Source organism: Phalacrocorax aristotelis, chromosome 23 (assembly GCF_949628215.1).
Source record: "Phalacrocorax aristotelis chromosome 23, bGulAri2.1, whole genome shotgun sequence".
NCBI lineage: Eukaryota > Metazoa > Chordata > Aves > Suliformes > Phalacrocoracidae > Phalacrocorax > Phalacrocorax aristotelis.
In genome coordinates, this window is record NC_134298.1 from 6,930,678 (window position 1) to 6,952,671 (window position 21,994).

General features: G+C 42.6%; 2 protein-coding genes across 2 annotated transcripts; both read right to left on the reverse strand.

Annotated features, from left to right (window-relative positions):
- Positions 1-2,045: 2,045 nt before the first annotated feature.
- LOC142067968 (keratin, type I cytoskeletal 19-like) lies at positions 2,046-10,717 on the reverse strand. Its single transcript, XM_075117027.1, has 8 exons — positions 6,890-10,717; positions 6,103-6,185; positions 5,019-5,175; positions 4,397-4,558; positions 4,125-4,250; positions 3,767-3,987; positions 2,908-2,933; positions 2,046-2,410 (listed from the first exon to the last, which is right to left on the reverse strand). The coding sequence occupies exons 1-8, from the start codon at positions 7,463-7,465 to the stop codon at positions 2,331-2,333; spliced, it is 1,431 nt and encodes a 476-aa protein (XP_074973128.1). The 5' UTR covers positions 7,466-10,717; the 3' UTR covers positions 2,046-2,330.
- A 2,414-nt stretch (positions 10,718-13,131) lies between these two features.
- On the reverse strand, positions 13,132-20,147 carry LOC142067969 (keratin, type I cytoskeletal 19). Its single transcript, XM_075117028.1, has 8 exons — positions 18,103-20,147; positions 16,316-16,398; positions 15,817-15,973; positions 15,397-15,558; positions 15,128-15,253; positions 14,778-14,998; positions 13,962-13,990; positions 13,132-13,423 (listed from the first exon to the last, which is right to left on the reverse strand). The coding sequence occupies exons 1-8, from the start codon at positions 18,550-18,552 to the stop codon at positions 13,392-13,394; spliced, it is 1,260 nt and encodes a 419-aa protein (XP_074973129.1). The 5' UTR covers positions 18,553-20,147; the 3' UTR covers positions 13,132-13,391.
- Between the last annotated feature and the right edge of the window lie 1,847 nt (positions 20,148-21,994).

The following is a 21,994-nucleotide window of genomic DNA, read 5'->3' on the forward strand; positions in this document are numbered from 1 at the left end:
GCAGTTTGGTATCCGCCCTGCTGCTTCAGAGTGAGAAAAGCTTGAGGCACCAGGCAAAAAATTAAGGCCCAACTCGAAAAAAACCCCAGATTATAATAGAACCAATGATATCCTGCTGTGCAGTTCATCTCACCAGAGATTAATTTCAGACTGAATTTTCCAGCCTGGTGGTTCATTAAGCTAATGTTCTGTGAAATATTGCAGCGAAATATGGATACGTACATATGTACAAAATACTACATGAAACAAAATGAATCCTTTGTTTCCTTTGAAATTCCTTGGTGGGATTCACAGCTTGGCTGGCAGTGAGGCCGACAGTTTGTGAGACAGAATAGCCTCTGTCTTACACCCTGGGAGTTTCACGGAATATTGTGCCATCATGGAAAGCAGAATTGTATTTTTTCTGGCGAGTAATACAAACCAAAGGTGATCTGGCACATAGGAAGTGTTTCCTCTGAAGCTCAGCCTTTTCAGACTGGAAAAGATGCCACACAGTTTTCATCAGCATGTATTGGGAGTCCATGGAAAAGACCAAGAAGCTTATTTCAACACCAGACACGGCTTTCCTTTGTCAGGCTGGCACTATGGGCTTGCTTTTAGGCAACTATTGAATCCACTAGGTACAGAATAAAAACGATGATCAAGTAAGAAAAGAAAAGATTGTCAGCAGGTGGCACCCTTAGATGGTGACTGCTCTGTTTCATACCAAGTGCTCTCTGTAGGCTGGGGAGCTGCTGGGCAGGGCCGAGCTAGGGGAGCTGAGGAATGCTAGCCCCTCTATTTGGGAATCGTACTTGCTCTACTGAACTGGAGCATGAAGAGCAAACCAAACTGAATTTATAGGCTGCGGCTTAAGTATAGGCAGAATATTTTGACACCTACATTGTACAGGTAAACCTGCGACTGTCACTTGTTGATTCAACTCCTCCATCTGAAATACAAATGAATAGCTGCCGTTGGCTGTAGCATTTCTCTCTTGCTGTCTGAGCAGTACCTGTAATCGTGACCTGATGTCTGGATCAGGAAAAAACATAATTTGTACTGTTGGGTTTTTCTTTTCTGGTGGATTATGATGTTACTTTGCTGAAGTGTGCAAGAACCTCTTCTCAGTCCTTTCTAGTGGGAGTACCAGCAGTATGTGTGTGTACCAGTGACTCTGCAGCCTCGTTCATGGCTCACCTGTGGACTGGTGCCAGCAGTGTAGGTTTTTGGTTTTAAATGTCAGAAAATAGAGGACAGAAAAATAGTGGCTCTAGGAGGTTGGAAGGGAAATAAAATACATAATTCTAGAAATTATATCATTTTTTTAGATACTATTATGAGGATTGAAACATCCAGCGATGAGGCTAACAACAAATTTTCCAAACAGGTGATGTTAGCAAAGTACAGCATTTCTGTAAACGTTTTATATGCTTCTGAAGTTGGGATTTACTAACCTCTTAAACCTTGATAAGCATCTCTCTTCAGTTACACTCATGTAGATTTGCAGACTGACTAACTGCTGAGAAAAGGTGGTGTTGCTGATACAAGAGCAACAGTAATGGCACAGGCTGGTGGGTTTCTTCCTTATGTATGAAACCCAGAGTAGTCACAGCAAACTCTGCCTGAACAGTTTGTTTCACCTGGACCTTGCCTAGTGCCTCCTCAAGAGCTAAGGGAATTTTCCTTTTTGCTGAAGGAAGTGCAGGAACATAAATATATATCTGGAAAAGCATTACTTTTTTTCAGAGGTGCATTTTATTTGTGCATGAATTGTAGTCATGTTGTGCGCTCTGAATTCAGAACAAAGACCTTACAGTTTTTTTGCATTATCTTCCCAGTTTTTTACCACTATTAGCTTCAGATTCCTGGGAGAATCAATGGCACTTTATATCTGTCCGTTTGTCATCATCTTTATTATCATTATTAAAGTGGTTATTGCTATTGCTGTTGTTACCCACTGAGCACCTCTGTTTGGGTTACAGGAAGCACTGCGTTAGGGAGGTGGACGATCATGTGTGTGGCGATGCTGTACTGACTTCAAAAAAACGACATTAGGCTGGATGTATTTGCATAAGCAGAACAGAAACTTTATTAGGTAGGTTATTCTGCAAGGAAACTATAGAGCTACTGAGAGAAAACCAGCTTGTCAGCTCTGACCCATAGAGCCAAGCGATCATGTACGAAAGGAGAGCAAATTCAAGGAAAGACATCAAGCTGTTGCACATTCTTGGATTACATTCTTGCGATTTGGCGAAAGTAGAAGGACATTTCTCTTAGTACTAGCTAAAGTGTAGGCTGCACTGGTTTTGTGTGGTGTCATATGCAAGAGGGGATTCAGTACTTCTTTGTTAGAATCTCCTTTCATGGATAGAAGTAGATTTTCCATCATCATCTATGCCCGTGCGAAGTCTTACACTGCTCAGAGATCCTGTTGTAGGAGATAAGAAAAAATCAGCTAGGGAAAAAAATGACCTTCTGACAGACTGAAGAGCTGTGCGGTGAGGGTTTTCTGTTTTCTCACAAGATCTGTTTCACACATCAAAGGGGAAACTGCCTTTATATCTTATCTTCTCTCCCTACTGGTCCACATCCAGTAAATCTTAAGAGTGCACATCACGTGTTGGATTTGGATGGATCTTGTATGTTGTGTTAAACAGCGGAGGAACTTGGGAATCTTTGGGAGATGGTGGTATTTTAGAATCCCATGAGGAGTTCATGCAATCATTTTGGCAAGCTACTGGTTTCAAAAGTGCACATAAAATAAGGTAAAGTATTATATTTTTGTCCCTAAATGATAAAGAATGTGGTCATTGCGGAGAGAATGTAATCTGTGTTAGTAAGAAGAAATCCTAAGCAAAACAACAGGTTCATTTAATCCCATTTTGTCAATTCATTTCAGCCCCTCTAAATCAAAATTTTTCTTACCATCCTTAGGGATCACTCCTGACAACCTGTAGAAAAGAAGAAATCTTTGATTAATGACCATCACTGACCCTGTCCACTGAAACTGTTGACCCATATCGGGTCATGATTTCACACTGCTTCTTTCAATGGGTCATTTCTCAGGTGTGTTGTTACTAGTGTTATTGTTAAGGTGCCTTCAGCTTTGAAGGCACTCCTACGCGCTCGATAGGAAATGCGAACAGCAGTCAGACCAGTTCTTGGTCCTGGTATGTCTCTATAGACTTCTTTTCTCAAAAAGTCATAATCTAGAAACAGTACAGGGAGCTGATTCCTCCTCAGAAATCAAAAGTAATTCCATGTATAGATCAGATATGAGAAATGGGCACTAAAATATAAATTTTACTGAAATAAGCTGTGGTCTGTACCAAGTTCTTTTCTGGTTGGAAGTACTGGTGGATGATGATGAATGGTTTCACCTCTATGCACAAGTGTAGAAAACCAAGAGCTAAAGACATACTGAGAACAGGTTTTTATAGGTTATTTCAGGCTGAAGGCTATTATTCCAGTGCTACAAGAGGATTATGTAAGACATGTGTATGTCTTACACATGTGCCTGGTGCCGTCTATAATTCATGAGAGTCAGAATGGTTGTATTTATATTTTCAAATTATCAGGACAATTGATTGGGAGATTTAGCTTGAGTTATTCCACGCCTGGGATTCTGCCGGGCATCTGTTTTGCCAGTACTCAAAAGGCTGAGTATACAGTGAATGTAATTTAGTGATCTGGAGTCAGTTTAGCAACCACAAATTACTGCTTTACAATGTGTCATGTTATTAACCTTATCTAATCATCATAGGATTTGTATATAGTAACATACTGGGAGTCCTGGCCCTCCAGCAACTGGCGGTACGTGCTGATTTCTTGCTCCAGACGACTTTTGATGTCCATGAGCATTCTGTACTCCTGGTTCTGACGCTCCATGTCACTTCGAAGTTCACATAATTGCTCCTCAACGCTGGTGATGAGGGCCTGAATCTGTGCCAGCTGTGCGCAGTATCGTCCTTCTGTATCTCGCAAGTTGGCCTCCAGTCCGGCTTTCTAAAGCAGAATAATGTCAGAATAGGTTAGCGTGCGGGTTTGTCCCACGGAGCGGGAGTCTACGGAGAGGCCAGATAAAGAGGGAGGAAGGGGAGAGTGTACTAGTGACTTGTGATGTGCTTGGGACAGCTCCCTACCATGCTGAGCTGTGACTGGAGCTCAATCTCCAGGCCCTGGACTGTGCGCCTCAGTTCTGTGATCTCCGATTTGCTGGTCTGTATCTCTTGCGTATGGGTGGCTACTTCACGATTCAGCTCCTCAGTCTGAAAGGAGAAAACAACTGTAAAATCATATCCATCTTGTATGAAACATTTTTCAACTCCTTTGAGAAAGGGAGGGCCCATCACATCTGCTGGGGCAGCAATAATGAGGCAGTGCATCTGTTGGCTGTTTATTGGTATAACTATACCTGAGTGAAGAACCAGGCCTCAGCATCTTTACGGTTCTTCTCAGCCAGAGCTTCATACTGTTCCCTCATCTCAGAGAGAATTCTGGTCAGGTCGACACCAGGAGCCGCGTCCATTTCCACATTGACTGTTCCTCTTAGCTGATTTGAATACTCTTTCATTTCCTGCATGGGCAGAAGGCAGAGGGCACAAAAAAGATTAGGCTCTCTCTTTTCATACACTTTCTGCCGCCAGCGATCCATGCAGTGGTACACAGTGCTTTTATTACCAAGTATCGTAGGTGGAACACACCAAAAAACATTTATTGAATCTTATCTCTCATCGCACATGCTTTTCTACTCACACAACACACACACACTTACATGTAACTTAGATGTATGTTTCTTTTACTCAGCTATCTCAGTGAGCTGTCATGCACTTATGAATGTTGAACTGGAACTAATAGGTCTGGACAGTTTGGAATCAGAGAAATGCTTCTCGGGACACATTTGGGATTCTTTCTTAATTTCCCTCAGCTGTAATGTTGTCATTCTGGTTTTTCTGTTTGGATTTCCCCCTCCCCACCCCAGAGGCATAAATTCCAAAGGGAAGCAATTTCCTCTCTGCACTGTTACGGACTCTCACCTCCTCATGGTTCTTCTTTAGATAAGCCAGCTCCTCCTTTAGCGTTTCAATCTGCATCTCCAGGTCAGCTCTGGACAGAGTCAGCTCATCCAGGACTCTGCGCAGGCCGTTGATGTCAGACTCGACGCTCTGGCGCAGGAACAGCTCATTCTCATATCTGCAGTTTAAAAAAGAAACAAGCACTGGAATGTGTACAAGTTTGTGTTCAGAAGAGCTGTGAAACTATGAAATTTTGTTTTGAATGGAGGAGGAACAGTGGACTATAAATGAAAACATATATATTGAAAAGAAGTAAGATCTTTTTTGCCGAGATCCTACTATGGCACTTGAAAGTACATGTGTTGCCATCTGATTGTATTCTTGAGGACACTTCACTTTGCAGAACCTAAGAATGATTATCAACGTCGATAGAAAAGTTGTCGCACAGGACAGCCCATTTGCAGCGTCCTCTCAAATTTGGTGTGAAGACAAGCACCAATTGCCCGTTCTGCCTAGGAGACTAGAGGAGAGAATACAAACCTGCAGGTACATCACTGCAAGATAAATCAGTTGCACAAGTGCCTTTATCATCCTTCCAGCAGTGCCCGATGCGCTGGTGAGACCATGAGCCGAATAAGCCCCAAATTACTCTTTGTCTTTCTTTTCTGAATTTCAGATTCTTTGAGAGACAACTATTGCAACTGAACAGCGATCTCTTCACGCCACTCTGTTCCTTTGAAGTGAAAATCCCAACCTATTCCTGTCATCTTTTCTGCTGTAATTTAGGCTAGTAAAAATGGTTAAAAGCATCACTGAAAAATTAAGGCATGAACTATAATTTATTACGTAAACAGCTCAGTGATCTGGCTACTGTGTTCTATCAGGTTCATATTCCAAACCATCCTTCATCACATTGATTTGGTTTGCCAGGGTTTTTTTCATCAGAAGCTACCAAGGAAAAATACCTATCCATAATTTTGAAATGTGTCCTTCAGTGACCGAAGAACTTTATTTTCTAGATAAAAATTAATACTAAAGTTCAGAAAACTGTTTTGAGAGAGAGAGACAAAGAGAGAGAAGACAAATGTGCTCCAGGTAAACTTACTTCAGTCTGAAGTCGTCTGCAGCCAGCCTGGCATTGTCGATCTCCAGAATGACTCTGGAATTGTCAATAGTAGCTGCAAGGATCTGGCAATTAAGAAACACAGAAAAAGATTCCTGTGACTAACGGTGAAATGTCATGGTCCTGAGTACATAGCGGTAGCTACTGAGGCTGTAAGCCATCAAAGCAGGTAGGAAAAATGGACCACTGTTGTGATGTCACTGGCTAAACAAGCTTTTTGGATTGCAACAGCCATTTCAATTTGTTTAGTTGCTCTTTGGGCACACTGTAATTCTTACAGCTTCTGTAGAGAAAACCCCCAAACACTAAGCTCTTTTCCACATGCCGTGTGCAAACCAGAGAGCTGAGATACCTGTGTGTAAAACAAATTAGAAATGTAATTAGAAAGTACACTTGGGCAACACCTGATCTTATCTGGAGCTAGGAGAATTGGTTTTTTCAGCCTTTGAGGCCTACCTATCACATTCTTTACTAGTTGGTTACTGAATAAATATCCTGATAATTCTAAACACATCTTGCCATATTTTGCTTATTTTAGTGCACTCATTTTAATTTCAACAAACGTCGCATTTTTCAGGGTAGCATATTTGCTTTTTAAAATAAGAAAAAGCTACTCTTTCCTGCTAGAATGCTCATAACCACAATATATTTGGGTTTGGGGATTTCAATATTTACTTTGTAATTATTTTAGTTTATTTTAAAGAAATGGAATCTGCAGTTCCACCATTGTAATGCATTCTTATAACTTCCCTACATGTGAATGTCATACCTTGTCTCGGAGATCTTCAATTATCTTGTAATAGTTACTGTAGTCCTGGGCTGGGCTGGTGGGAGCTTGCTTCTGATACCAGTCTCGGATTTTAACTTCTAAATCCAAATTTGCCTCTTCCAGTGCTCGTACCTTGTCCAGGTACGAAGCCAGACGGTCATTCAGATTCTGCATAGTTATCTTTTCATTCCCAGAGAGAAGGCCATCACCACCACCTAAGCCACCACCAACTTCAAAGCCTCCACCAAAGCCAAAGCTGGCTCCTCCACCAAAGCCAGCACCTCCACCAAAGCCAGAGCCTGCACCAAAGCCAGAGCCTCCACCAAAGCCACAGTAGCCTCCTCCATAACCACTGCCAAGCCCAGAATACAAGCCACCACCATATCCACCTCCTGCAGAGGAGACATACCTAGCTGAAGAGATGGAGACACCCCTGCCACCAGATCCTCCGTGTATGCTTGGAGCTCGGCAGGTTCCTCCTGCTCGGATGGAGGAAAGGCGCGAGCTGCTGTTCCCACCACCCACAAAGCTACCACCATAGGTAGAAGAAGAGCTCTGCAGGAAGGAAGTCGTCATAGCTGCAGCACAAGAAGGTGCTAATGTCAGTTATTCGGCTTGGCAGAGAGGAGGAAAGTATGTGCCTTCGCTGCCCTGGTGCTTCTTTTATATCCTCAAGATAGGGTGTTAGGAGACAAACCCAACCTGCAGCCCTTCCTCCAAAAATTCTCCTCCCTAGAGGTGAGGCCAATTATGATGACATTCCTCATGAAGAGTGCTGGCTGTGCATCGCAGGGGCTAGGGCTTGGGGTTTCTTTTTTAATTAAACAAAAGGGATGATTCAGATGAGTGTTTTTTCTTCAGGCTATAGTTCTGAAACTTGGAGTTTACTTCTCTGACATTGTAGAATGGAAAAACAAAGTGAGTTCAGCCACACCCACTTATCCATTTACAACAATCTCCATGTTTTTTTTAAGAACACCAACTTTTTCTAAAAGTGAAGTTTAAGTAAAATTCTCCTTTCGTTGAAAAATGTGCAATCATGTGTTCATCTCACCATCATTTCTTCTTTTCTATTCATATTTTTCCCATTAAAAATTTGGAATTGAAATGGATATGTTCATATTCCTGTTCTTTGCTTGGAACTATAGTTTAGATTTTGGAGTCTGATTTTTTAGTACAAAAGCATGTCATCACAGCACCGCACAAGGAGTCATCAGCATCCATCAGTGTACAAGGAAGAACTGGCATAGCTGATTTCCTAACGCGTGTGAAATAGTCATGAAAGGTAGTACAAGACCAAAATAATTCAATTAAAAGAAGAAATGTGGGAGGACTCGGTTCCTGTTACTTTTGGAAAACGTAAACATATTGGGTATAAGATGAAACTGTTCTGACAGCAATTCATGCGTTTAACGCCAATATGCACTATGAAATGAAGTAATTCTTGAAAACAGGATTTGAGAAGCACTTAGAAGAGTCATCTTAATCCTCATCAAGGAGGGAGTCTGAAACGCTAGTATTTTTCAAAATTTGCCAGTGAAATTCAAAAGGCAGCGATTCAGTAATACAGCTCTTGTTCAATACTGCATAATTCTGGGAAACCAGATCTGGGAGATTTGAAAGGAAGAATTAACTGCTTGTTTACCCTGCTGGGTGTGTCGCAGGGATAATGTGTGTGCAGAGAGTATGGCAACAGTGTGGAGCCTGAAGAAAGAGCCCAGTTCTCTTTGCAGAGCAAGGTGACATTCTTCGGATGAAAGCCAGAAGTTGCAGTTGAAGAAATACTTGACCACTGAGTGACCAGGGTAGAAGGGGCACGTTGAGAGGGTAAAGTGGACTGAGGCGCATGATGGCTTAAGGAAACTGAGGGGTGAGAGGAGGGAGAAAAGCAGGGACGAAGTGAAGGTGGAACTTTCTCCATCTCTAGTTCAGAACCACCAAAATGATTTTAAAATAAAACTTTGAAAGAAAGGAAGAAAAATTATATGTTTGCTAACAGCCTAATAAGGAGAGTGTTGTTTTTAGCAGTTTTTGGCGGTACCTATCAATGGAAGATGACCTTAGAATTCAGGCTGGGCGATTTCAGATAAGCTGAGATTTCCAGCCAGTTGCTGGAATAAACTGAGGGGTTTTCTGAAATTTACAGCTGAGACTTTAATGCAGCCTCAGGGCAATGCACAGCCTTTTTACTAGGAAAGGTGTGTACTTGGGAGGAAAGAACCATCAAAAATCTAGCTGTGATACGCAGCTTAACAGCCTGGTTATGTCCACTCATTCTTCAGCTGATCAGAAAAGACAGGATGTTTCACAGTTGTGGAAACATGTTTCAAACTGAACCTGGAGCATTGCCACAGCAGTTCAGTTTTGCTGTTGGGCAGATTAATGATTCGGCATAGCTTGCCAGATCTGCGTATCTCCACGAGTTAGTATCTGAAGAAACAAGTTTAGACAAAGTCTCCTAAAGATAAAAAAGTTTCTTTAAGACCCCTGTAACGTAAATATCCTGAGGCGTGCATGGTGCTAGGGTCTGTTTAACTCTGAGTGATCCCACAATAAGCAAGATCAAATTCCATTTAAAAAAAAAAAAATCTAGCAAAATCACTTCTAGAAAACACCATAAACTTTAACAGGAAACTTTGGGGATTTTTCATCCAGTCTTCTTTCACTCAGTCTTTATAACTTCTTTGGAAGCTTGCTGGTGAAATACACTTTGCTGCTTTTTAACATGCCCTGTGTGTTATTCTAGATTGTTATCAGATGAACACTCATAAAAACCAGGTAGCAGATATAAAGCCTTTTCTTTCCTGCAGAATATTTACCATTGGGAAAAATAAAAATAAATCAAGCAGCCAATACAGATGACGTCCGATAACACAGTCCAGAAGGCCATAGTGGTGGCTTCTGAGGCTTTTTCAACTTTCTGTTAACCATCAAACTCAGACCCTGAGGGCGTGTCCCCCTTGGTCAGAAGCTTGTAAATGCAGAGTGCAGCTTTTGCAGACCTGAGGCTTATCCCTGCCTTCATCTGTGCTATTTGCTCTTCCGTATTAAACAACTACTTCTAACTAGTTCCTAATATTTTACTAGAAATTATCAGTAGTATTTTCAAACTGAAGGAGAACCCAAGGAAAGGTGCCTCGGAGGAGCACTGTGGCGGCTGGAGGTGGTCGGTTATGGATCATGTATTTGCAACTTGCTTCAGTTGCTGTGCTTCACAATTCACATTCTTGAAGAAAAAAACCTTCACTTTTGAGAGCTTACTCATAAACGTTGGCTCTTCTGGTGAGAGAGAGATGGTAAATGTGTCTGTACCCCTCCACTGAGAGCAGACTGCTGGCAAATGCGTCTGTATTCAGAATTCACTCACTCACAGTATTTATATAGATATTGTTGGTTTATTACTGTCTCCAGGTTGAAGACTTCTATATCAAAACCTAAATGCATCATATCATTTTATAATAGACTATGTAAGGCAAAGCTTGCTTTGGTGAAAAATTATTTCATTAATAAAAATTCAGAAGTTGAAGTGTTTTGTCAAATCTAATTTCATATCTGAATCTGAACAAGTATGTGACAACCATCTGTCTTTAGCTCAGTTCTAGAACTAGGTATAATTCTACATACAGTCAGATTCTTCTCCTCAATTATTATTTCTGCATTTTAGCTATGTTCTATCATTGAAAAAAAAAATCAGTTACATTTCTCTAAATTCATGAGGTCTGGAATGCTTCCAGATCCATAACCTCTCAGGAATTCAAAGGAACATCTTAAATCCATGCTGCCTCCGTACCAGGAGGGATCTGTGTTGCTCTGTGCATTCTTCATTTCGCTCTTATCTGCAGCTGGAATGTGAATGTCAATCTACAAAATTTTCTCCTTATAGTCAATACACGGAAACTGAAGCCTATCACCTGCTGAAGTAAAAACAAATGCTATTTCAAGCGTATGCCTTTATTCTGTTCTCACTGTCTTTGCTCTGAGGTTTCTCATCTAGTGCCGTGACACACAGCTTCAGCCTTCGCACAGGGCTCAGCATTGCGCTTATGGTGCGAAGCCCCTCGGTTTGTCGTGCTTCCCCAGAGCTTTCCTGGAAGACATTCCCTGACATGCCTATGCTGTGCAAACTCCTTTATTACTTCTGCTATGGGATTAGCGGAGCTGACACACTTTCACCTCTCCTTTCAGGAGGACACAATTCTGTTCAAAAAGCAGCTTGTTTATTGTCTCAGTCTTTGCTGATAAAACCTTCGCTCACACGTTGCATACCTTTAGAAAACACTTTTTTCCTGAACCAGACTCTAAAATTATAGTCTCTGAGTGATTTCATATTAAACATTTTGCCAGAAATCCTTCATTGCCCTACAAATATGGGACAAAATCAATAACATCATAAACTAAAATTCAAACTAGGCTATAAAAACAAGAATTCTAGCCTTTTCAAGATTCTTTCAAGCCTCTGAAGCCTCCAGCCTTTTTTATCAGGGTTTATGAATTCATTAAACTTTGGCACTTTTAACCTCTTAAACACTTTTAAACTGTTAACCTTTTAAAAGTATTTTTTTCCCCTAAACATGCATTTAATTCAGTCTTTGAAACTTTGAAACTAAAACTTTGTGGTCAAAGTACACATTTGCAAAGTGTCCATGTAACTTAGAGTTTGCGTTCTTGGAGCACGAGAATTTCTGTCAGAGTTTCACATTTGCAGCTCTACAACACAAGAAATCTGCACCAGCAATCTCATACTCTGGCTGGTTTCGTCACAAGAACTTGCTCTCAGGGAGTGGGGTTTGCTAAGATTGAAAAACAGACCCAGAGTTGTTTGTTCTTTCCTCTGGGAAGGTTTCCAGGTCTAACTGTTGTAGGGAATAAATTTGGTATAAAGCGTTTATTAGGAAGTGTGTCAGCCCTCAGGAACAGCCTGTACTGAAGCATTTAATGCACAAGAGCTTTCTTCTCCTCGCTCTTCCGAAAGCGGACACCGTGTGAACGGGTGAGCTACTGAGGAGCCACGTGCGTCCCGTGTGTGCCAGTGCTTTTCCTGCCACTGCTCCCTTCCGATTCTGCCTTGTTTCCACTAGAGCACCTTGGGCCCCGGTTCCTCCCACCTCGTCCTCGTCTCTGTATCTCTTTGCTGATTCTTACTTTTCATGACTGTTTTTCTTTCCTGTCATAGTGAAGGCACTGCCTAATGCCGTCATGCTGCATTTCCAGTAGCTAAGCTGGGGTTGTCTGTGTCCGGTACCTGACAACTGATGTTGATGGCTCACCTGAGTCACTGCTGAACCAAACCCAAGCACCAGCGCCTCTGGAATCAGAGAGGATTGCCCACCCTTGATACAGGAGGTCCATGGCTGCGGGGTGCTGCTTGCTATGTGAACACTCTGCTAATCTGTTATGAACATGTGCTTATGAACAAAGGTGAAATAATTATTCCCTCCCAAGCCCAAGGAAAGAAGTGCTGAAGGATTTGATGGTGTCCCTGAAACACAGGCTGCAGGACGATCGACTCTGCGGGAGTGCAGTAGCGGGGTACTTGCAGTCTGGGCATACTGTCGCTTCAGTGTCACCCACAGTGACCAGCTAACTAGTGCAGTGGAAGCGGGAATGTCATGAGCTATAGCCATCACCTTTTTTAGCACAAACCCTGAAACATTTCCTTGGCTGAAAGCTTGCAGAGGGGTGGTTGGACATGAAGTTACTGATTTCTGGGGGCCTGAACTAAAAGGGATTACATTTAGAATTTCAGCAAGGATAATATCCTTTCAATGGCATGAGGATGAAGGTGGCTGAAATCGGTGCTAAATCTTGTTACCTCTGTATGAACTGGGAAAGTGAGTGAAGAAATCTCACACCTGTTTCTTACTCCTACTTGTTTCTGTAGGAGTTATCTTCAAGCCATTTTGACAGCTTTATATTTTACCCTAACGAAATGTCTCCCTGCTCTTGCTTCTTACTGGAATCACGTAACTTCTCACTGTTGCTGCTCTTCAGAGTGCAGAGCGTTGTAGTTAGAAACGTAAGTCCTGCTTGTATTCCCCACTCTGAGGAGCCGAGGATGCTGCTGCCTCCGTATTCAGAGCTCCTGCCAGCAAAGGAGCTAGAAGAAATCAGGGATGGGGCTCAAGCCACCCACCCACAGCCACTGTGAGCATTAACCTGTCGGGGAGGCTGGCCAGCCACTCCCTGCCTGACTAAAGCCAAACTTCAGTAACAATAGCACAATAACACTAGAGAAGCTAGGATTGCAAGAAGAGGATCATCTTTATTGGAGTAGATACAGCAATTCAGTACATGAAAGAACTAGTAAGAATTGAAAAGCTAACCCAGTTTGCAAATTAGACACCACTAAATGGATAAATCTACCTAAACCTTGTGTAGCCAAGAATTTTCTGTGCTTTAAGAAAGTAATTTCCAGCAGTTTAGAGTGATTCTTCTCGTTTCAGTTCCCGCACGTTGTCTGCTTTTTCTCATTTTGAAGAGGACATTTGAAGGACTTTCAGTCCTATTTTCCATCCGCCAGCTTGTCTCTTTTGTCTACAATGATATGGAGAGAAAGAACAGCAATTGCTTAAGCCTAACACACACGAGACCACTCTGCAGTGGGCACTGAGCTTCGCCTGTGTCTCATCTCTCATTCCCTTCTCTCAGAAGTTTTCTTCTTCATAGCATTGATTTGAATCATACATCCCTTTTACAATGCAGCTGACCTTTAAAAGCTCAAGGCAAGTTTTACTGGCGTGTTCATACAATTCCCCTGAGCTGGCCATGCTTAAATTTCTTGTATCCTTTCATCTCGGGAAATGATTAAGCATTTTGTGCTTTACTTAGCCTTTACAGTAGCATAGCCTGAGATTTTTTTCTGATGTCTAACATCTTTTAATGACTGAAATTTGTTCAATTCTAGCCAGAGTCATCATTTGTTACTTGTTAGATTTTTTTTCTGTCGCACAAATCCATGCAGCAGCCCAGTCTCTCAAGCGGGCACAACTACCATAAACGTACATATATTTCCTTTTAGAAAATAAAAATTCTCTGAATTCTAAAGGTTTCCTGAAAGAGCAAGAATTCTTACCAGCAGTTCCAGAAAGGGAGCCAAACATCCTGTAGAACAAAGAGATAACAGTTGAAAGGAGAGGTAACACACCAAATGCTGCCTGAGATGAGGATGCATGAAAGCAAATTCTCTATCAGGTGCATTTTGTATATAGTTGGAGAAGAGGCGGTCATCTCCTTGCTTTCCCTCTCAGCTCAGGAGAGGGAATTGTTGTAGGAAAAGACAATTATGGAAAAGAAGGAATAGAGGAAATCAAAGCCTTTCAAATCCTACCTCATTTTTTTGTTCCAGGCTATGAGATATTTTCCTCCTTGAGGCTATATGTAAAATGACAGATAGCTATGCTCCCATGTGGGAGGTCCACTCAGTGGCTGTCTGAAAACAGCTACCTCGTCTGCCTTCACTCCTCTTCAGAATATTTTTTTCTACACTGATTCCTATGAGGCAAGAGCTATTTATCTGGTAACAGGAAGTTTGTGGGAATTTGGTGTTAATCCTTGTATTCTATAAAACATGACTAACTGCGCTATGTTTCCCAAATGTCGAGCAACTAACGATTAGTTACCACTTTAACTCTTAGTTGCATTTAATCTCTTGTACTGCTGGCCAGTTTGCCTTTTTGTTTAGAAACTCTTTGAGGTACTCAAACTGAATGGGAATTGTAACATTTCTAGCTCCACCATGGTCCAGAAAATTAATTTGTTAAAAATTTTAGAACCCCAGGAGTATTTGAAGTTGTGTTTACTGTGGTGCTGTGGCAGGTGAGGGCCGTGGCATTGTCAAGCTTCATGAGGGCAAGCAAAAAGGTTTTCTGCAGGGGGCAGAGTTACTTACTGGGACTCCTGGCCTTCCAGCAGTTGTCGGTAAGTAGTGATCTCTTGCTCCAGTCGAGTCTTGATATCCATGAGGATCTTGTATTCGCTGTTCTGGCGCTCCATATCAGCTCGGAGCTCAGCCAGCTGCGCCTCGATGCTGCTGATCAGGTCCTGGATCTGCGCCAGCTGGGCACTATAGCGCCCTTCCGTGTCTGCCAGGGTGCCTTCCAGCGCAGCTTTCTGAGAGCACAGAGGTTGGAGGGGAAACCACAGAAAGGTTGCTGCCGGATGCAGGACTCCATGTCGGGAGGGGAATATGCACCCGCCTCAGCGGGGCAGGGGGCTCTCACAGTGCACATTTTAACGTACCATGCTGAGCTGGGACTGCAGTTCTATCTCCAGCCCTTGTAAGGTGCGTCTCAGGTCAGTGACTTCGGACTTGCTGCTCTGCAGTTGTTCAGTATTGACAGCTACTTCACGGTTCAGCTCTTCGGTCTGAAACAGGGAAAACATGACATGAGACGTATGGAGCCTCCGAGTGAGGCTTTCACAGCAGTTTTCCGTGTGTTTTAATAATGATTTTGTTTCTTTCATGGATTGTTTTGGTTAGTGTTTGTACAATATGGAGTTTTTTCTACCTTGCTATGGAACCAGGCCTCAGCATCCTTCCTGTTCTTCTCAGCCATTTGTTCATACTGGTCTCTCATATCAGCCAGGATCTTGGAGAGGTCGATGCCTGGAGCAGAGTCCAGTTCAACACTGACCTGGCCAGCTACTTGCCCTCCCAGGGCACTCATTTCCTGTGTGGACATGGCAGAGGAAGGCAAAAGTGGGTACAATCATAAACTGAAAACATTATGAACCTTCCATTCTTTCTTCAAGAGCTAAGGTCTGACTGACTCCCCTTAAATACTGTCAGGGGGTATCTTTAGCTTGCTGTCTGCACAGAAATCTTTTCCTCACTGTTGGAGAGCCCAGGGCAGTCCTGAGGTACACCACATTTCCACACACTGTTCTACTAATGTCACTTTCAAACCTGTTTCTTGGGGTTTTTTTACCTCCTCATGGTTTTTCTTTAGGAAAGCCAGCTCCTCCTTTAAGCTTTCAATCTGCAGCTCCAGGTCCGTTCGAGCTAGGGTGAGATCATCCAGGACCCTGCGCAGGCCATTGATGTCAGCCTCCACGCTCATGCGAAGAGCTTGCTCGGTTTCAAACCTTAAAAAAGCAAAACAAAACTATTCAGGTTAGCTGATGAAGCCAGCCCACCATGAAACACATCATTTGCTATAAATGTGTCTGTTTCTGTAGGATTTATGATGTAGCAACCGTGTCTGGCATTAAACTTTTCCTCACATATTTTACATGATATAAAATTTCCCATGGTGCAGATGGCGCTTTCAGCAAATACATAAAGGGCTGAGCTGCAATGAGAGGATCAAACTAGTGTTCATACAGAGATTTTATAGGTGTTCCTTTCTTTTTTCACAGCCACTGCTCTTTGGCTCCACAAGGATTTTTGCCTGCTCAAGAGACTCTTTCTTTTCAGAAATTACTCACTTGGTTTTGAAGTCGTCAGCAGCCAGCCTGGCATTGTCGATCTGCAAGACAATCTTCGAGTTGTTGATAGTGGCATCAAGGATCTGCAAACAAGGAGAATTCATTGCTGAGGCTGACACAACTATGTTATCTTCTTTTCTGATCTGAAGATAAAAGAGTTAAGATTCTAGTTCATCTGTAGCTACATCAAATAAAAGTGTATTTTATTTGGTCTCAGTAGGAAAGTATCAATGATCTGTAGCAAATAGGTAGCACAGATTTATCACAGTGCTTTTGCCATGATTGTCTGCCCTCTTACTCTCATCTGGCATATGAAGTGGCTTTTAACTAGAACTCCCACAGTGAGACAGAACTACGTGCTGTCTTGGAGGGAGAGGACTTTGGTGAGCCAGGGGGAGGGGATGTGTTAGGGCTGAGGCAAGAAACCTATTTCCGGAGAGGTGCAAAGTCTGCAGACCCCTCTTGGCAGGATTTCTTCTCATTACGCATTTTCTTAACAGTGGGAAGTGATCTCAAGGCCTGAATGATATTGAAATAAATGACATGTTTGTGTTTTGTAAATAATAGGGGTTCATACTGCATTTGTATAGTCTTTGAGTGCATTTTTATTCCCTGGAATATCTAGGATAGTGTTTATTCATTCTTCTAATGCATCATGAAAGCTCCTAAAGGAAATGCTGTTTATTCAGAAGTAATCCCTGTCAGTTTTTACCTAGAAAGCCTGTCTCTTTTGCCTGCCACTTTTAAAACTCAAAAGTTCATCCACATAAACAGCTGGAACATTTTCTCTCCCCTAGCTAAGGGGAGTAAAAGACAGGAGGGAAAAGAATAGTAAAAGGAGAAAATCTAATTGCCAGTTCTGCCTTTACTGGAGCTCAGCTTTTGAGATCAATAGAGAACGTGAATGGTTGAAGCGAGGAGAAAGCGAACTGCGTGGGAGCGGTCATGAACTCCAAGCTGAACAGAGAAAACTAAACCTCAAGTTTTCTTTCATTTATTTACATAGTTTAATCAGCTAGTACCTATGTTTTCCAGGGTGTGTATCATCTCAGAGTAATCTGTTATCAGGTACCCATGGGCTGTTGGGGCAAATCCTGCATTTATATATGGGATTGATTACTTCATGTCTGCTACTTCCTCTTTCCATAAGCCAAATGGTTCCGTGCTTTTATTTAAATTCCAAGCTTAAGTCAGTGAAATGTGAAAGAAAAATAAATGTATGGTGATGAAATCTTGAGCTGCTATCTTCACATTTACAAAACTGTACTTAACCCATTTTTATTTTTACCCTTAAAGCAGTGTGTATGTGCCTCTGAAGGTTTTCAAGTTGTATGGCAGGTAACAGACTACAGAGATAGGCAGGTCATTGTTTGGATCTCTTTATATTTGTCAGGATATATATGGTTATATATATTAACTGGTCATACCTGTGTATATGACCAGCGTGTGTGTGTATATATGTGTGTGTGTGTGTGTGTGTGTGCCTGTGTATGTGTATATATATGCTTTGTTAAAAGCAAGCATTATCAGAGCTTTAAGTACTGAGGCATCTCAGACTGACTGTTTTATACATTCTCTTAGCTAACATTTTTAAAAGTAATTAATTCCATACTGACAATTTGCTTTATCCACCCCACCCAATCATTACATATTCATTCCATCATCCTCTCCTTTTCACGAACTGCAATGCCTTCTGGGCGTTTTTGTAGCAAAGTTTCTCTTTAGGTTTTTATGCTTCTTTCTTAAGTGCAAATCTAAGATGATTTTTAATGAATATTAGCACCAACCTGGTCTCGAAGGTCTTCGATAGTCTTGTAATAAGAACTGTAGTCCCGAGCTGGGCCTGGTCCTCGTTTTTGATACCAGTCTCGGATTTTAGTTTCAAGGTCAGAGTTTGCCTGTTCCAGCGCACGCACTTTGTCCAGGTAGGATGCCAGGCGTTCGTTCAGGCTTTGCATAGTTGCTTTTTCGTTTCCTGAGAGGAGGCCATCACCGCTTCCCAAACCACCACCATAACCACTACTGTAGCTGCTGCTAAAACTACTTCCATATCCATCACCCAGGCCACTTCCTAGGCCAGAAGAGATGAACCTAGCAGAGGAGACTGACACACCCCTGCCACCAGATCCCCCGTGGATGCTTGGAGCCCTGAAGGACCCTCCACTAAAACGGACCGAGGAGCCACCAGGTCCCCCTGCCACAGAAGAGGTGACTTGCCTGAAGCTGTAACTGGCCATGGTAGGAAATGCCAAGGGCCTGACCTAAGCTGCAGCTCACGCAGTTTGTGGTCCCTCGGCAGGAGTGTGTTCTCCTCTCCCCCACCCACCTCTTTTATGCCTGTGACAATGGGAGTTGTCTCCAGAGCATGTTATCTGAGACCCGTGGAATTTATCAGCCTTAAGCCTTCTGCCAACACGACAATTCCTCTTATTGGTCAGTTGCTATGAAGTGGGCTGTTTCTCTCCCAGATACCTTCACGCGCGGGAGCTGACTCCCTCCCCCTGACCGTTGCCTCTTGAAGGAAAAGGTGGGATTCGGAGCAGGCGTCACCCAGCTGAGGGGAGCGTTATAAATCTACTTACAGTTTACCTATATGGAAACAAAAGGGCTGGGAGGGCACAGCCCTGCTGCTGCCAGCGCTGCGTCCGCAGCGAAGTCACGTGACACCTTTCCCAGGAAAGAGTTTTAATACAGCATGATTAAGTTAGTAATTGGTAGAGTGATAACAGAGCTTGAAAGCAGCCCAAATGGTGATCAATATGGGTGGACCTTGACAAAACAGGTTCCTACCCCTCTGTTTTCCTCCTTCCTTTACTTTCCTTGAAAGAAAAATCCTTCTTTCAGAAGTAGCATTGCCAGTCTTTCTTTGCTCTCAGTTCCTCTTTGGGCTGACAGTAGAAGAGAGGGGCTGACAGAAAGCATGTCTTGTCTGAAAGAGTCAGGTTTTCTACAGAAAAAAGCATCCTTTTCAAGGAACTGTAGCTGTATCTGTAGCAGAGATAAGCATTAAAATTTCCTGAGTACGCGGGGAGCGAGCAACAACAGAAACAAGTACCCGATTATACATTTAGTCCTTTCATTGCTACTGAAAGAGAGAAGGAAACAGAAGAAATGTAATCACTTAGCCTTCTAGTCTTTGAGATTAATGAAAATGGTATTTCTAAAATGTTAAGTCCTCTCTTATCTAAAATGCATTTTCAAAAGGAATGTTGCTTTAGTTACTCTGAGCTCCTCCATGAGTGCCCATAACATACGAACGATACTTGCATCTTGTCTTCCACTCTTTCACTTTCCACCCCTCGCACCCTCCAAACTTCCAGGACTCCCCAGGAGAAACGCTTTAAAGAAAGAGGGCGTAAGCCGGTGTGCCAGCATCTGCAGCTTTCAGGGAGCAACCAGGCCTGGGCAGAAATTCCGCCACCTACAAGTGCTTCCACTAAACAGAACCTTTAGAGCGCAAGACGCATGCTGTGATGTTTCAATGAGAAAACCATTTAATATCGAAATAAAGAATTAAAGATAAGCCAAATGCAATGCATGCTCTGTCTAGTCTTTCTACACCAATAAAAAATGGATCAGGTATTTTAGACCACACATTAGTGCTGTGCTCCCTTTGTACAGAGGGAAAAGTCAAACTGCAGGGTAAACACAGGAAGGGTGAGGGAACAAACAGACAAGCTGGAAGCTGGCCAAGACACCTGTATCAACAGCCCCATGGTCTGTGCCTAATTGTGCGGCTGTATCGGGAAGAGGAATTCTGCAGTGGCTCACGTACAGAATATATCACCCGATATATACAACATACGTGTACCATACATGACCTGACTGGGATGCTGCAGCCTAGGGGCAGCACAGCCGAGTTCTTTTCTTTCTGTAGAGACTGCTGCGTTCACACAGCTCTCCAACTTGCACAGTAAAACTGAACAGCTTTTCCTAGGAGATAGGGAGGACGCTTCTGCCTGCCAAAGGCAGGCTGGTCATTCCTTCTGTAGATCTGAATGTCCTGTTCAGCCCTGGGCAGGAAAAACCTGCCCAGCAGGTAACTGTTCCAAGTCCTACGGGTAGGTGAAATAATAGTATCAGAAAGTTACTGTCTGCCTGCAGACAAAAGGAAAGCTACAGAAGAGCACTTATTTTATTGTTAAACATTGAAGTCCACAGTTACAGCATAAAGAACGTAAGTCCATGCGTTTTTCTTCACTGAACAGAAATGCAAGAAGCTTAAAGGAGAACAAGTACCGATGCATTCTGATTTGTCTCCTGCTGCAAGGAGAGGGGAACATCCTTCCCTCTAGGTACTCCTTACTCGTTCCCTAGACTCCCACGTCAGGTCCTCAAAGCGGTGTCTTTGGGGGCTTAGCAAAACAAAATGCACATTTATGATGCTGCATAATATTTTATGACCCAGTTAATGTAAATTGGGGTCTGGAAGGCCTCTGTGTTCCCTCTGACACCCTGAGTAAAAGCAGCAATCCTCATACGTTATACCATTAGCATATTGATAACGTGCTGCAGGCAGGTTGGGTTTGCTTCAGCATACGGGAAATATTGCCCAAAGGATGAATTGCAATTCTTCATTTCTTCATGGCAGTTTGGAAGTACATCTGAAAGTGTCAGGGGAGGAAAAGCTTGGGAGCACTTTCAAATGGATTAACTATTTAATCTTGTTTATACCACCAGATACATCGTAAGCTTCTAGTAGCAAATCAGTCCCTCATGCAGCATTTTTATTAAAACTGCATTCTAAATTTCCAGAAAGGTTTTGATTTTCTTTTGATTTTACACCTCTCTCTTCCCTCAGTGGCTGCGCGTGTTTGTTTTTGGTAAGGTGATAACATGTACTTAAACGCTTGGGAAAGCCTTCCGTGTGGCAAAGTGTTTGCTCAAGAAAGGAGGTGCTTTTATCATTCTGCATAGGTCTTTTCTCCCACTACAATAACCATAATGTATTGTAGGGTCAGCTTTTCAAGCTTTTTAAAGGAAATATAAGGAATGGTCAACAAAGGGAATTTCCTTTATCTGCAACTTATCTGAGGATAAGGGAGACACATTCAGTAGCGTGAGGTTATCCGACAGACTGGCGGGAGCACCCACGCCCAAGCTCCCGGCTGAGACGTGGCTCTACTTCACCTTCATCTGCTCTGCACTACCAGTCACTACTGCTTTATAAAACTGTTCATTTTGTTTCAGGGCATTTTTATTAATTGTCTTGTAAACCATTTTTTACTGCCCCTGAGTGATACTGGCATATACTTCACCCCTCTCATCCTGCTAAATTTGCTTGCAGGGTTGCTAATGCGATTACAATTGAATGACCTCTGGGAACATTTTAACCTCTGTTACTGGTGCCTGCAGTTGCACAGATGCTTCCACGGATGAATGGGGAAAGCCAGGTTATTATTCTGAATTTGAGTGTTCGTCCCTTCTGATAATTCTTCCTTTCTACCTCTGCTTCCATCGAGAAAATGTGCTTCTTGACTCTTTTGTATGCATGTTTTTGGTCTTCGTCTCTCCTCTCGCTCAGGAAAGTGTTGGCCACCGCACTCTATTGATCATGTCATAGGCCCTCTTAAAATCACACCTTTGTATGCTTTTCTCTCCTGGTGAAGCTCATAGGCAGGAAATGTTTGAATCTCTTTAATTCAAAAATAAAATGATCTGGTTTTTTTCTTTAAACTT

Excerpts from the sequence above, each read along its gene's own strand:
- LOC142067969 (XM_075117028.1), bottom strand. The coding sequence starts at position 18,552 with ATGGCCAGTTACAGCTTCAGGCAAGTCACCTCTTCTGTGGCAGGGGGA. Across the intron at positions 15,559-15,816 it reads TAAAGAAAAACCATGAGGAG|GAAATGAGTGCCCTGGGAGG; the intron begins GTAAAAAAACCC and ends ATGTCCACACAG. Across the intron at positions 15,254-15,396 it reads AGGCCTGGTTCCATAGCAAG|ACCGAAGAGCTGAACCGTGA; the intron begins GTAGAAAAAACT and ends TCCCTGTTTCAG.
- LOC142067968 (XM_075117027.1), bottom strand. The coding sequence starts at position 7,465 with ATGACGACTTCCTTCCTGCAGAGCTCTTCTTCTACCTATGGTGGTAGC. Across the intron at positions 6,186-6,889 it reads TTGAAGATCTCCGAGACAAG|ATCCTTGCAGCTACTATTGA; the intron begins GTATGACATTCA and ends CTTAATTGCCAG. Across the intron at positions 4,559-5,018 it reads TAAAGAAGAACCATGAGGAG|GAAATGAAAGAGTATTCAAA; the intron begins GTGAGAGTCCGT and ends CTGCCCATGCAG.